At 36.0% G+C, this 13,487-nt stretch overlaps 2 protein-coding genes and 1 long non-coding RNA gene across 3 annotated transcripts; 1 reads left to right on the plus strand and 2 right to left on the minus strand.

The window, feature by feature from the left end:
- Positions 1 to 484: 484 nt before the first annotated feature.
- Positions 485 to 1,764, plus strand: LOC110885411 (LIM domain-containing protein WLIM1). The gene is made up of 5 exons (XM_022133101.2): positions 485 to 825; positions 927 to 1,023; positions 1,096 to 1,139; positions 1,225 to 1,314; positions 1,391 to 1,764. Exons 1-5 carry the CDS (start codon positions 691 to 693, stop codon positions 1,589 to 1,591), a joined length of 567 nt encoding a protein of 188 aa, XP_021988793.1. The 5' UTR covers positions 485 to 690; the 3' UTR covers positions 1,592 to 1,764.
- A 116-nt stretch (positions 1,765 to 1,880) lies between these two features.
- On the minus strand, positions 1,881 to 4,372 carry LOC110885410 (F-box protein At3g12350). Its single transcript, XM_022133100.2, has 2 exons — positions 3,265 to 4,372; positions 1,881 to 2,520 (listed from the first exon to the last, which is right to left on the minus strand). The coding sequence occupies exons 1-2, from the start codon at positions 4,240 to 4,242 to the stop codon at positions 2,071 to 2,073; spliced, it is 1,428 nt and encodes a 475-aa protein (XP_021988792.1). The 5' UTR covers positions 4,243 to 4,372; the 3' UTR covers positions 1,881 to 2,070.
- Positions 4,373 to 5,393: 1,021 nt separating this feature from the next.
- LOC110882194 lies at positions 5,394 to 8,874 on the minus strand. Its single transcript, XR_002560019.2, has 4 exons — positions 8,832 to 8,874; positions 8,154 to 8,221; positions 5,693 to 5,766; positions 5,394 to 5,439 (listed from the first exon to the last, which is right to left on the minus strand). It is a non-coding gene; the product is annotated as an uncharacterized LOC110882194 (long non-coding RNA).
- Positions 8,875 to 13,487: the final 4,613 nt, after the last annotated feature.

The following is a 13,487-nucleotide window of genomic DNA, read 5'->3' on the forward strand; positions in this document are numbered from 1 at the left end:
TGATTTATAAAATTTACCGGGGTAACCCTTTACCCAAAAAAAAATTGTTAACTCGACTTCTAAGTTTAATTTAAACTGACTGACTTTAAGCATAAACAAACAAACGTTCATAGCAGTAATCCAAATAATGACTGTTAATGCATACCTTTAAAATAAAACATTAAACATCGTATTATAAAATGTTTGATTTACGCTACTCATTTTATCATTTAAAGTCATTATACAGAAAAAATCAACCTAAATGTAGAACCTATAAAAAATGTTACCAATTAATGATATCTAACTTAAATAAATGAAAAATCATGTTACTATGTGTTAACAATAGGAATTAGCTTAAATTAATGAAAAAAAAACTAATACATATACTAAACCATTATTGCAATATATATATATGAAATTATTGAGCACTTTATAAAACAATTATCAACAAGATGATGAATTCAAAATATATAATAATAATAACTTTAAAAACCAACTAATGGGCCTCCATAAGGTGACAGATTGTTGCTTAGTTGGAATTCATTTGAAGAAATGAGTGGTTACAGGTGGTTGATTACTTAAGAATTCAGACAAAATGATTGTCATGGATCCCCTTATCATGTGTTCATTTTCTTCAACCCCCAATCCAACATAACATTATCATCCTTCATCCACTCCACTCCACACATCCCAACATCAATCAACATTCCAATGGCATTTGCAGGCACTACCCAGAAATGCATGGCATGTGACAAGACTGTCTACTTGGTGGACAAACTCACTGCTGATAACAGGGTGTTTCACAAAGCTTGCTTCAGATGCCACCATTGCAATGGCACACTAAAGGTTTTTTTTTACATCTGCACATAAGGTGTTCGATCCAATGCCTCAATGACTATGAGTTTGCAAATATTAACTGATTTTTGTCAAATTTTGGTGGTTTGCAGCTCAGTAACTACAACTCCTTTGAGGGTGTTCTTTATTGCAGGCCACACTTTGATCAGCTGTTCAAGAAAACTGGTAGTTTGGATAAGAGCTTTGAAGGTAAACCATATTTAATAGTACACTACCCATGTTCAACTTCACTGCTTTTTTAAATTTTAAATCATCTTTCAGGCACACCGAAGATTGTGAAGCAACCGAAAACCATTGATGGCGAGGTATAACTTTAATCGAACGCGATCTAGATCTGATCTGTTTTGTTTGGAAATTAAAACTAATAATGAATCTTGAATCGGTTAACAGAAACCAATGGCAAATAAAGTCTCGAGTATGTTTGTGGGAACGAAAGATAAGTGTTTGGGGTGTAAGAACACAGTTTACCCAACCGAAAAGGTAAGATCTTTCGAGCTGAAAACAGGTTCATCCGTTTTTTCTATATGCTAAATTTGTCTGCATCGAACTGAATTAGGTTTCTGTGAACGGAACTGCATACCACAAAAGTTGCTTTAAATGTAGCCATGGAGGTTGTACAATCAGCCCATCGAATTATATCGCGCATGAAGGTCATCTCTACTGCAGACACCACCACACCCAACTCATCAAAGAGAAGGGTAACCTGAGCCAACTCGAGGGTGAGCGTTCTGCAAGGGTCGGAGAAACCGCACCTTGAATGTTACTTTGATGACCATCTTATAACCTTTTGCAACCTATGTTTTTGTTATTGGTGTTGTATGATTGATAAAGATATGCAAGTCTGTTGTGTTTTGCTTTGCTTTGCTTTGCTTGTGACACTTCGATATATTGGATTTAAGAGTGTTATGCTTCCTGTTGAAAATTTTGAAATGTTAATACAGGTTTAATGCAAGCTCGACCTCAGTTCGACTCATGAGCTATCGAATATTGGTAAGAAACCTTTGATAAAAATAAAATAAAAATTATTTTAGCAAGATTTCAAGACATTGTGCTTAGAAAACAGAAAATAATCCAATAACAGCATTTACAAAGTATAATACACAATTATGCATAAACATGAACAACAAATACAGAATGTGCAAAGATCCTGAAATTGAACAGATCATTAAAGAAATTTTAACTTGTCAATCTAGACTATCAATCATCAATCCTTGCATCGGCAAGGATTATCAAACATTACAATGGTTGAATTGCGTCTAACAGACACCCATCCATTGCAATATGCTTCAGGTCTATAATATGATTATCACGAAGAAACCCGAACCCAAATGTTCCATCACCATACTCCCAAATCCTTCCCTCCACTTGATGAGGGTTCACGGAAGTGGGGCCCGCTAGTCCTGGAAGCACTAGATCGTAGCTTGAATTTATGTAAAGAATGCGTGACACAGATTCCATTTCTGAACATAGTATGTCTCCAGGTGGAAGAAGATGTTCACGCGTTTCGTAGATGTGTTCTTCTTCAGAGGAAAATGGAGATTCGATAAATGTAGTGTTGGAAGTCCAAAACACAGGTGCGTAACTGGAGAAAGGTTTGCAGGAATCCCCGATTCTTCTACAGGCTATACCACCAATGTCATCATATGCCACGAGATAAAAGTCCAAATTTGTGTCTTCACAAATACCCTGCAGCAACAATCTTAAGAAGGGTCCTACTATAGTTACACCAGGGGGCATTAACATACACGTCATATGACAGGGGATCATATGGGCCATATGACTTTGTCAGTGGTTACATCAGTCACTTTTGTGTCGGTGCCCAACATCATACGAGCCGTATGACGGAGCGAAAATGACGATACGGGCTGTATGACAGGGCCGAAATGATCATACGGGTCGTATGACTTTGTCAGTTGTCATATCAATCACTTTTGTGTCAGTGCTCCACATCATACGGGGCGGTATGACAGGGTGAAAATGATCATATGGGCCGTATGACTTTGTCGGTGGTCACATCAGTCACTTTTGTGTCATTGCACTATGTTATATTGGCCGTATGACATTGCTAGTGGTCACATTAGTCACTAAGTGTCAGTGCACCACATCATACGAGCCGTATGTTAGGGCGAAAATGGTCATACAAGCTGTATCACTTAGTAAGTGGGCAAATTACACATTTGATTCCAATCAAATATATCATACAGCACGTATTGTTTCGCCCTCATATGACCATTTTTCGCCTGTTAAACGACCCATATGTCTATTTTCCATCTGTCATATGACCATTTTCGCCTTGTCATGTCATGTATGACATGTGAGTGGTGTCTAGATAGTGTATCAATATCAATGCTGTTTGTTTAAATTAAACTAACCCCTAAAGAATCCATGTTCATTGTTTTCATATTCAACTATAAGCAATTAATTAATTACCTTCCAAAGACCCTGCAACGGCCTCGAACTCGTAGGACAATAATTCACAATCTTAACAAAATGCTCAGACTCCCATTTCTTATTCCCCTGCTTCTCTCTCTCCCTCCTCCTCTGCCTCCTCCACGCCCGTTCTCCCCCAGGACTCGTCCTATTCGCAAAATATTGATACATCTCCGATGTCAACCTATCCGGCGGAGATCCCGATCCAATCAAATCCTCACTCACCCCATTCCCATTCCCATTATTCCTCAACCCACCAAAACCCACACGTTCCTCAATCACAATATGACAATCCCCCATACAATTAACATCCACACACACCAATTCACCCGAACCCGAACCCATTTCACACAATTTAATCGAATTCGAATCCAACTTCAAACCTGAATTCGGTTGAAGAAAATTAACAATCTCCCCTTTTGGCGAAATACCCATCCATAGAAACGGCAACTTTACCACATCATACCCACCATTCTCCGAAGGCAAAACCCTAGAACCGGTAATAAAGGATTGGCCCCACTCTAAAAACACCAACGCCGGCGGTTTGTTCGGAATCGAATTGGGGCTATTAATCTGGGTTCTCGGGCTGCTGCTCAATCGCCAGAACCCGATTAGATTTTCGTACTCCTGAAGGGTCCTGTACAGGTGCTTGAACGAGATCAAACCGGAGCCCCATTTGGCGATCTGGGTCTTGGATCCCCAGCGGCGGTCGCAGAGGGAGAACCAGAGCTTGGAGTCGGTCCGGCAGAGGGTTAAGAAGCGTTTGGATGTGCAGGCGAATGAGGAGATTTCCGGAGGGGTGAGGAAGGAGAGGATGCAGAGTTGTACGTCTTCCGGGAAGTCGGAGAATTGGAGGTCCGGGATCGGTGGTTCACCGGCGGCATTGTTTGACATTTTGTTGGGGATTTGATGAATGGTGTTCCTAAGTTGTGTTACTTGCGAGACAAAAGATTTGACCTTAGATGTATGGATGGTCATAAATTGTTGGTTTAATTTTGTAGTTATGTGTGTAATGTGTATATACAGGTACTAGGTTATCACCCGCGAACTTCGCGGGTAGAAAAATTTACTTTATATTAATCAAGTTATGTTATTAAATAAAATAAAAATACATGTTTTCAAACGTAATTTTTTTATAATTGTTTTGAATTGAAAGTTGTAGTCAATGGGTTGCGAGTAAGGTCAGAAACTTCGGGCAAGAACCGGAGGCAGAAACTTGCCTCTCTGAACGACCCATGAAACAAAAAAAAAACTTTTATTTTTTATAATAAAATATACACATGAAGTTGTTCGAACCTGCAAAACAAACTCATTTAATTAAATTTAGAAGTTAATTAAAAGTTTAAATTAGAAAATATAAACAACAAAAACTTTATTCATTAAAATATACACATGAAGTTTAAAATTGAAATCAAATGCATCTTTAAAGAATTAACAACTAACTAAATACAAAAAGTATAACTCAATAACTCACGATAAATCATCATCAATAATTTTAAGACATTGACATATGAAAGTTGTTCTCCCCACAATAAGGTTGCAAAATCATATGGTATTTCCTATCAATCGAAACAAAAAAAAAAAAAAAAAAAAAAAAAAAAACATATAAGTTGCAATAACTTATTGTGTGCACAAAACTGAAAACTTAAGAAACATACCAAAAATATAGGATCATAGTCCCCAATCAATTTTAACAACGAAGGAGCGTTGTTTTCATGATCCATAACTGCAATGGAAGTAACCACTGTTTTAAAAAAATATAACGGTAATCTATTTATAGAAACAAAGTCTATTTACATAAACCGAATCATAATTTCGAATACAAAAATCATCTTTAACAACACTAATCTATTTATAGAAACAAAAACAACTTTAAAAAGAAATTAAAGACATCTTTAAAGAATTAACAATTAACTAAGTACAAAAATCATAACAAAATACAAAAAAAATATAACTCACAAAACAAACCATAAGAACTTCAAAAGATAATCACATAAAATTTCAAATTAACACCTAAAGACAAAAATAAAAAGAAAGACTATACATATCAAAAAACAAACAACACCAACAAAACTGAACTAACCTGTTTTTGGTCGACGAACAATTCGAAAAATATAGGATCATAGTCCTCAATCGACTTTAATAACGAAGGAGCGTTGTTTTCATTATCCATAACTGCAAAGGAAGTAACCATCGTTTAAAAAAAAATATAACGGTAATCTATTTATAGAAACAAAGTCTATTTACATAAACTGAATCATAATTTCGAATACAAAAATCATCTTTAACAACACTAATCTATTTATAGAAACAAAAACAGATTTAAAAAGAAATTAAAGACATCTTTAAAGAATTAAAAACTAATTAAATACAAAAATTATAACTAAAATACAAAAAATTATAACTCACAAAACAGTGCAAGATATACCTTTTCTTCAACTTCTCATAGGAACCCATTCAATAGTTCCTTGTAGGGGAAGGAGTCTGAAAGAAGCTCTTCACCTAAAATTACAAAACACAAAAAGTTTGTGAGATATGCAACTCGAGTACAAAAACAATAGTCAAAGACTCGAAGCATCCCTAAAATTACAAATAATATAGTCAAAGCATCTCATAAAAAAACATCAAGATTACAAAGCATACAAAATTTAAAATCAAACACAATAATGGTTTACTTCAAAATTTAAATTTAAAATAATGATTGACTTCAAAATTTAAAATTTAAAATTTAAAATCTGAAAATCAAATCACTAATATCCAATCCCGTAAATCAAGCAAACTTCTTAGGAAAGTCTAACCTTTCAAATTTAAATTCAATTTACAGATTCGAAATTTAAAATGAAACACATTAATGGAAAACTTTTAAATTTAAAATTTAAATAGAAACCTTAATTCCGGAAAAATTATCATACTAAAAATAAATCACTAAAATTTAAATTTGAGGTTTCAAAAAAAAACATTAACGAAATTTAAAATTGCTCAAAATTTTAAATTTAAAATTTGAATTCCGGAAATAGAAATAGAAACCCTAATTCCGGAAAATAATCATACTAAAAATAAACGAAATTTAAAATTGCTCAAAATTTTAAATTTAAAATTTAAATTCTGGAAATATAAATAGAAACCTTAAAATTTTAAATTTGAGGTTTCAAAAAACGTAACACCATTTATTTATAGAAACAGAAACCTTAATTCCGCAAAATTATCATACGAAAAATAAATCACTAACGAAATTCAAAATTGCTCAAAATTTTAAATTTAAAATTTAAAATAGAAACCTCAAAATTTAAAATTTAAAATTTGAATTCTGAAAAGAGTAAATTTCAAATTTCGTCCTTTATGTATGTCTAAAATATCAAAGTATGTCCTTTGTCTTTAATATCTTCAAGAAACATACTTAATGTTTGAAAAACCATTCAGGTTATGTCCTTTACCCAAAACCTGGTTTGTTTTCCCAGTTAAGTCAGGTCATGTGAGAGGCACATGAGGGTATATTGGTCATTTTACCTAAATGGGTCCGAAACACAATATTAAACATAAAAAAACTCAGATCCGATCCAACAAACACGTCTGTGTGCGAATTAGGTCAAAATTATCCCCACAAACTCTCAATCATCATCTTCTTCTTCTTAGCTCTCAAGCCCTCCATAGCCACACCTCACCCTAATTGTCTTGATTCTCCACCAAATCAAACCGATTTTGAATGATTTTTCACAAAGAACAAGATTCTAACCTTCGTTTGATCCGATTCGCACCCGATTGCAATAAATCAGAACATTGTGTGAAGAACCCTAATTTCCAAATTTGGGGTTTTTCGTTTTGGAGTGAAGTTTGTTGAATCTGAAGCATATTCTAGCATATCTAAACATAAAATGTACGTTTTATTCATTATTTTGCTAGTGTGTTGAAGGTAAGTGGTTATTTGTATGAGACATGAAGGACACTTGAATCTCTATATGCGAAACTGAGATTGTGAAGCATGTTATTGTGGTTTGTTGCAATCGTTGAACCGGCGTCGTCGAGAACTGGCCGGAACGGCGGTGTTGCAATCGTTGAACGTTGTGGAATCTTCGTTCAAGTTGCAGTGGTGTACGGAGCTATGGCAGTGGGTTTAGATCCAACAACTGGCGGAGCTATGACGGGGCGGTGGGCGGATCTGTGTCGACAAGGAAGCTGTGGCGGTGGTGTACGGAGCTATGGCAGTGGGTTTAGATCCGTTCGTCTCTTGGTTGGGGCTCGATTTTAGATCCGTTCGTCGGATGTTGCAGGTGGTTCAGAACCATGACCGTGACGGTGGAGGTCGTGATGGTGTTGGTTTGATCAGAGGTGGATGGTAGTGGGGTGGGTGGTGGCGGTGGTGGGTTGGTGGCGGTGGTGGGGTGGTGGTGGTGGTTCTAGAGGGAGAAAGAATGTGAAGAGAGAAGAGAGAAGACAAATCTTCTGATTATATCAAGTATATATACATATATAATTTTAAAATTATTTTATTATGTATATAAAATAATTTTATTAAAAAACAATAAATAAAATAATTTTATTTAGGTAAAATGACCAATATACCCTCATGTGCCTCTCACATGACCTGACTTAACTGGGAAAACAAACCAGGTTTTGGGTAAAGGACATAACCTGAATGGTTTTTCAAACATTAAGTATGTTTCTTGAAGATATTAAAGACAAAGGACATGATTTGATATTTTAGACATACATAAAGGACGAAATTTGAAATTTACTCTTCTGAAAATTATATCACTAACATCCAATGCCATAAATTATCATACTAAATATAAATCACCATTTCTTTGCTATAAGTTTAAAACAAAATAAAAAAAAGATAAATATCAGTTTACTTAAAATATGATTAGTAATTAGAATACACATAAACGTACCAAAAATATCGGGTCATCTTCATCAATAAGCTTTAAAAATGAAGGACTGTTGTGCAAGGGATGCATATCTGAAAAATATATATGAAGGTTTTTAAAAAAATAAAACAGTAAAGTATTTATAGAAAAACAATCAATATTCCTAAATCAACAATCAATAAGCTTTAAAAGATAATTTAATCAATTGAGAAACTTCCAAATCCAAAAATAAAAAGAAACGGTTTAAAAAAAAATAAAAAATATTTATTTTTTAGAAACAAAATCAATATTCCGAAGACAAAAACATTATACCGGATGAAAAAATATCAGACCACTGTAAATCTTCATCAACACAATCAAAAAACATCGGACACAATCAAAACATATCATCATCAACAACAAACTAAAAGACTGTAAATAAAAATATGAGTAATATGAGAACAAAATCAAAACATCAACAAAATATCATTTCATATGATTGGAATCGGATAATGCAAAATCATCATCAACAAACAACAAAAAAAAAAAAAAAAAAATCAAACAATAAGCATCTGCGGAGAAGGAGATGAAGAACAAATTTTTTATAGATTGTTGATTAAACTTACATATAACAGGTTCGATCAACAAAAAAAAAACATAAAAATCATCAAAAACTCACATTAAACATTTACAATAAATAACAATCTAATATAAATTACATACCTGCAAATTATGTGGAACGATCTACAAACAAATAACAACGAAAATAATTAAGATCTGCCGAATGGGTTTTGAACAAAAAAAAATTCCTATAAGATCTAATAACATAAATAAACAGTATAAGATCTAATTACAGATGAAACCGTAGATGAGCTTTAGGGTTTGTAAAATTGAATGTGGATGAAAGATGATTGAATAACAAAATTGAGAGAAGAAACTAACTATATTGTGAAGAACTTTTGACGATTTCTCCGGTCGATTAGGGTTTTGACGGATACGAAAGACCACAAGCAAACCCTAGATATGACAAAACACATCGTAAATCATTATTAAACAGCAAACAAATCGATCTCTTCAAATCTGGAAACATGAAACAAATAGCATTTACATGAAGATGAAGATAAGCATCAAAACATTGTCGTCCTTATGAATCTCATCTGAATATGTAAGATAGTTGATGACATCGAAAAAAATCAAAGATGTATTAGATTAACAATACGAAAACAAAGAAGGAATGGCATAATAACATACCTAAGGACGATGAATCTCTGAAAAACGAAGAAGCAGATTTAGGAAATGGTATGTAGGGTTTGTGAAAAGTGAGGTTATGAGATATGGTGGTCTGGTAAAGATGATATATAGGATCCGTTTTTTAATATTGGGTGACCCGAATCACAGCCGGATCCCGCCACTTTTTTGTTAAAATCGTGAATGATGAAGGCATTTTAGAATTCCCTCCTAAACTCAAAAATATTAGTTGCCACATCAGCAAAAATGTCCCAAATCCAATGCCACCTAGCCCAAATCACATCTCATTTATATATATATATAGATAGGAAATTATAGTTGTATAGTCATGTCATGTTAGAAGTAAGACGAAGAAGGCCCAAACTATCTACACACTTCACTTGAGGCATGTTTGGCTTAGCTTTTTAAAGGGGCTTATGGCTTTTTAGAAAAGTCAGGATTTAGTGACTTTTTGGAAAAGTCACTTTTCCCCTCACATACATCTGATTGCCAAACAGACTTTTTAGAGCTTATAACTTTTCAAAAAGCCAATAAGTTGTTTCAAAAAGCTTACCCAAACATGCCCTTGGTGTGTAAATAGTGACCCCAAAAATGTGTTTTTTGTCCTTATGTGCACACCCTGCAGTGTCGAACTTTGGCCAAAACGCGGCGTTTTGGTCCGGTTAACCAGACAAAGACTGACGGGTGTCTGACGGGTCTGTTGACCCGACCAAAATGCCGAGCTTTGGCCGCGTTTTGGTCCTGTCAACCAGACCGGGTGTCAGTCTTTTGTCTGGTTGACAGGACCAAAACGCGGCCAAAGCTCGGCGTTTTGGTCCGGTCAACAGACCCGTTAGAAACCCGTCAATCTTTGTTTGGTTAACCGGACCAAAACGCCGTGTTTTGGTCACAGTTCGACACTGCAGGGTGTGTATATAAGGACAAAAAAACATCTTTTAAGGTGTGTAGATAGGCAAATGGGTGTGCCAATAGGTACACCCTTAAAGAAATCAACCTTTATCTTACACTCAAATTGTATTTTGTATCTTTTACTATAAAATTGGTAAAAATCAACCTTTATGTTCATGTTTTGCTACAGGTTCAACCTTTACCACTAACCTCATCTAAAAACTTAGTTAACTTACCTCACATGCTTTGCATGTGAGGGTATTTTAGTCTTTTTCCATTTTGTCTTCCCCAATTCATCCTCTCAATCACATACACTTGATTAAACCCAGATATTAATATTTATGTTTGAATGAATTTGATCAAACCCAGATTTTAATATTCATTTATGATCAAACCCAGATCTCAGATCAAACCCAATTAATCCCCTCAATCATGTCTTCGTCTTCATTTGCGTATAATAGACTTATAGATCTGAATCGGATTGGAATCACCAAGAATCTACGCGTTTGTGAAGATTGTCAAATCCAGATCTCAGATCAAACCTATTAGCTTATATAATCACAACTACTGATATGGTTTTATGAATGATTTATTTTACATCCATTTATATAATCAAAACATGCAAAATTTTAGTGGATGGAAGATATTATCTTTCATTCTGAAACAAAAAGAACAAAATAAAAATAAGGATCAAACTTAAAGGGGGTAAATGACGTCAAATGATTATATCGTATTCGTTACATAGATAGCAAACTACATATCGTATTCGACTATTCGTTACATAGATAGCAAACTACAAAAAATGGGGAACTAATTCATGTTTAAGTTTAACAATCGATCCCACTGAAGACACATATCCGAAGACCGGACATGTCTCACCAGGACGAACATCTAAGGATGTCCGTCCCCTATCCACCTGAACGAACATCACCAGAAACGTCCGTCCATGACATGGTTCCGAAGACGAGCCACCGTTCAAGTGCGTCTGGACGAATGACGTCATCCCAGTTGACCATTATAAATACCTCTTCAAAGTACAACGCCAAGTACGATTTTATGAACCTCCGTCCTTACTTTCTCTCTCTAAATTCTCTTTCTACAAATACTTATCCTCACGCCGGAGGGTGGTCGCAGAGGGGCCCTCCCATCTCTGCGGCACGCCTAACGGTTTTCTATTTTGTAGGAACCTTTCTCAAGTCTCCCAACAAGATCCAAACCCTCGATTACAGGCTCCGGCTTGAACTCGATTCTTTGGTTCTTCAATTGGCGCCATCCGATCTCATAGCTCACAGTCCTTCACTTTGGTGAATTTCTTGAGCAACGAACTGACAAATGGCGGCCTCAGGTTCTATGAATCTGGGATCCACGGTTGCTAGTACAGCACCAGCAAGCACTGTTTCCGCAATCTCAGTCCCTTTAGGCTCGGGACCAGGAACAACCTTGCCATTTATTCTAATTCCCACTTCACAAACTTCAGAGTTTGATGCGGAATTTCTCTCTAAAAATGCAAGTCTTCTACGAAGATTAAAAGCACAACAGGCTAGAGATGAACAGATCCTCGGTTTACGAACCAGGCTCTTTCATAAGGAAACTCCGGTAAGGACTGTGGGTCCTACGATGTTCACTCCTCCTACTTTCTCCACAGTTGTTACCTCGGAAACTTATAATGAATATGTGCAGGGTTCCTCCGGACCATCTCCAGCAATGGCAGTACGAAATGAAACACAAATGGAAGCAATTAATGATCCGGAACTTACGAAGCCGTATCATCCGATTTCCATGACTGCCAAGTCCAAATTCAGTGCCCGCATCACACACGCCAAGCTCCCTCCAAAGCTCAAAATGCCAACTACAGTAAAGAAATATGATGGCACGACCGATCCAGATGATCATATGTTTGACTTCGACGGAGCTGCACGAGTAGAACAATGGCCGATGCCGGCATGGTGCTTCATGTTCGCACAAACATTAACCGAGGCTGCCCGGGTATGGTTTGACGCGCTGAACGAAGGAGAGATCAACGATTTTGAAGAATTCCGAAGATTATTCCTCCAGAACTTTAGCCAACAACTGTCACACCCTGTCTTTTGCGGAAGCGTATGATGTGTGACTAGCTTGTTATCATTGCATTCGATCATAATAAACAACTACATGATTTAAAACGATGTTCATCCATTCGGAAAATTTTGAGGATCACAAACACTTGTCATTTAAGTTTTAAAACACAACCTTCATCTAGGTTACAATTCAACAAAAGTGGATGACATCTAAACTTGTAGTCTACTTCTAGTTACAACACTTGCGCCCAAGATCCATCCTGTCACCTGAAATACATGTAATTTTGGAAAACATCAACATAAAGTTGAGCGAGTTCATGCGTTTTGCATACCGAGTATGAAAACATGGTATGTATCTTGTATGAATAAAGTATTCTTGCAAAAATCAAGTTTTCTTGTGTACACCACGTACTAATTGAATGTTTGTACAAAGACATTTCGGCATGTGAGGACATATGGAGCATTAGTGTTGGCTCCTTTAAGGCATGTGAGGACTTATGGAGCATTAGTGTTGGCTCCTTTAACTATGTCGATTACCCTCGACTGTGTCGATTAACCTCGACTGTGTCAATTTCCCTTGATTGTGTCGATTACCCTCGACTGTGTCGATTTACCTCGACTGTGTCGATTTACCTCGACTGTGTCGATTTCCCTTGACTGTGTCGATTACCCTCGACTGTGTCGATTTACCTCGACTGTGTCGATTTACCTCGACTGTGTCGATTTACCTCGACTGGGACACCGAAGCACTCAAGAGGTCACATAAGGACCATGAGTGGGGCTCGGCCGTACCCGTTAGATCTAACCCTCGTCCCTAATTACTGAATGTTTTTAATGGCTTGGTACTAGTTTTCACCAAGACTTTATGGCATTTTTAGTATTAAGTCTATGCTCACATGATCTAGTATTTTCTAGGCATTTCTTAAAGCACATCATACTCGGTCCTCGTTCTCACCAAGTGTGCTTCTCATATTTTTGTATTCTCGATTCGTATTGCACTCGGTACTCGTTCTCACCAAGAGTGCTTCTTGTATTTTTACCACTTGTAAAAATTATAATATTTGTAACATGTATTTCACCCCCGAGAGTTATAAAACCAAAAACAGTTAAAGAAAAGGGGGAGCATGAACTCACAACTTTGCGTTCCTGCGTCGTAAACTTCACCGGAGTTGCTTATCTAGCGTCG

The sequence above is a fragment of the Helianthus annuus genome, chromosome 10 (genome assembly GCF_002127325.2).
Source record: "Helianthus annuus cultivar XRQ/B chromosome 10, HanXRQr2.0-SUNRISE, whole genome shotgun sequence".
Taxonomy (NCBI): domain Eukaryota; kingdom Viridiplantae; phylum Streptophyta; class Magnoliopsida; order Asterales; family Asteraceae; genus Helianthus; species Helianthus annuus.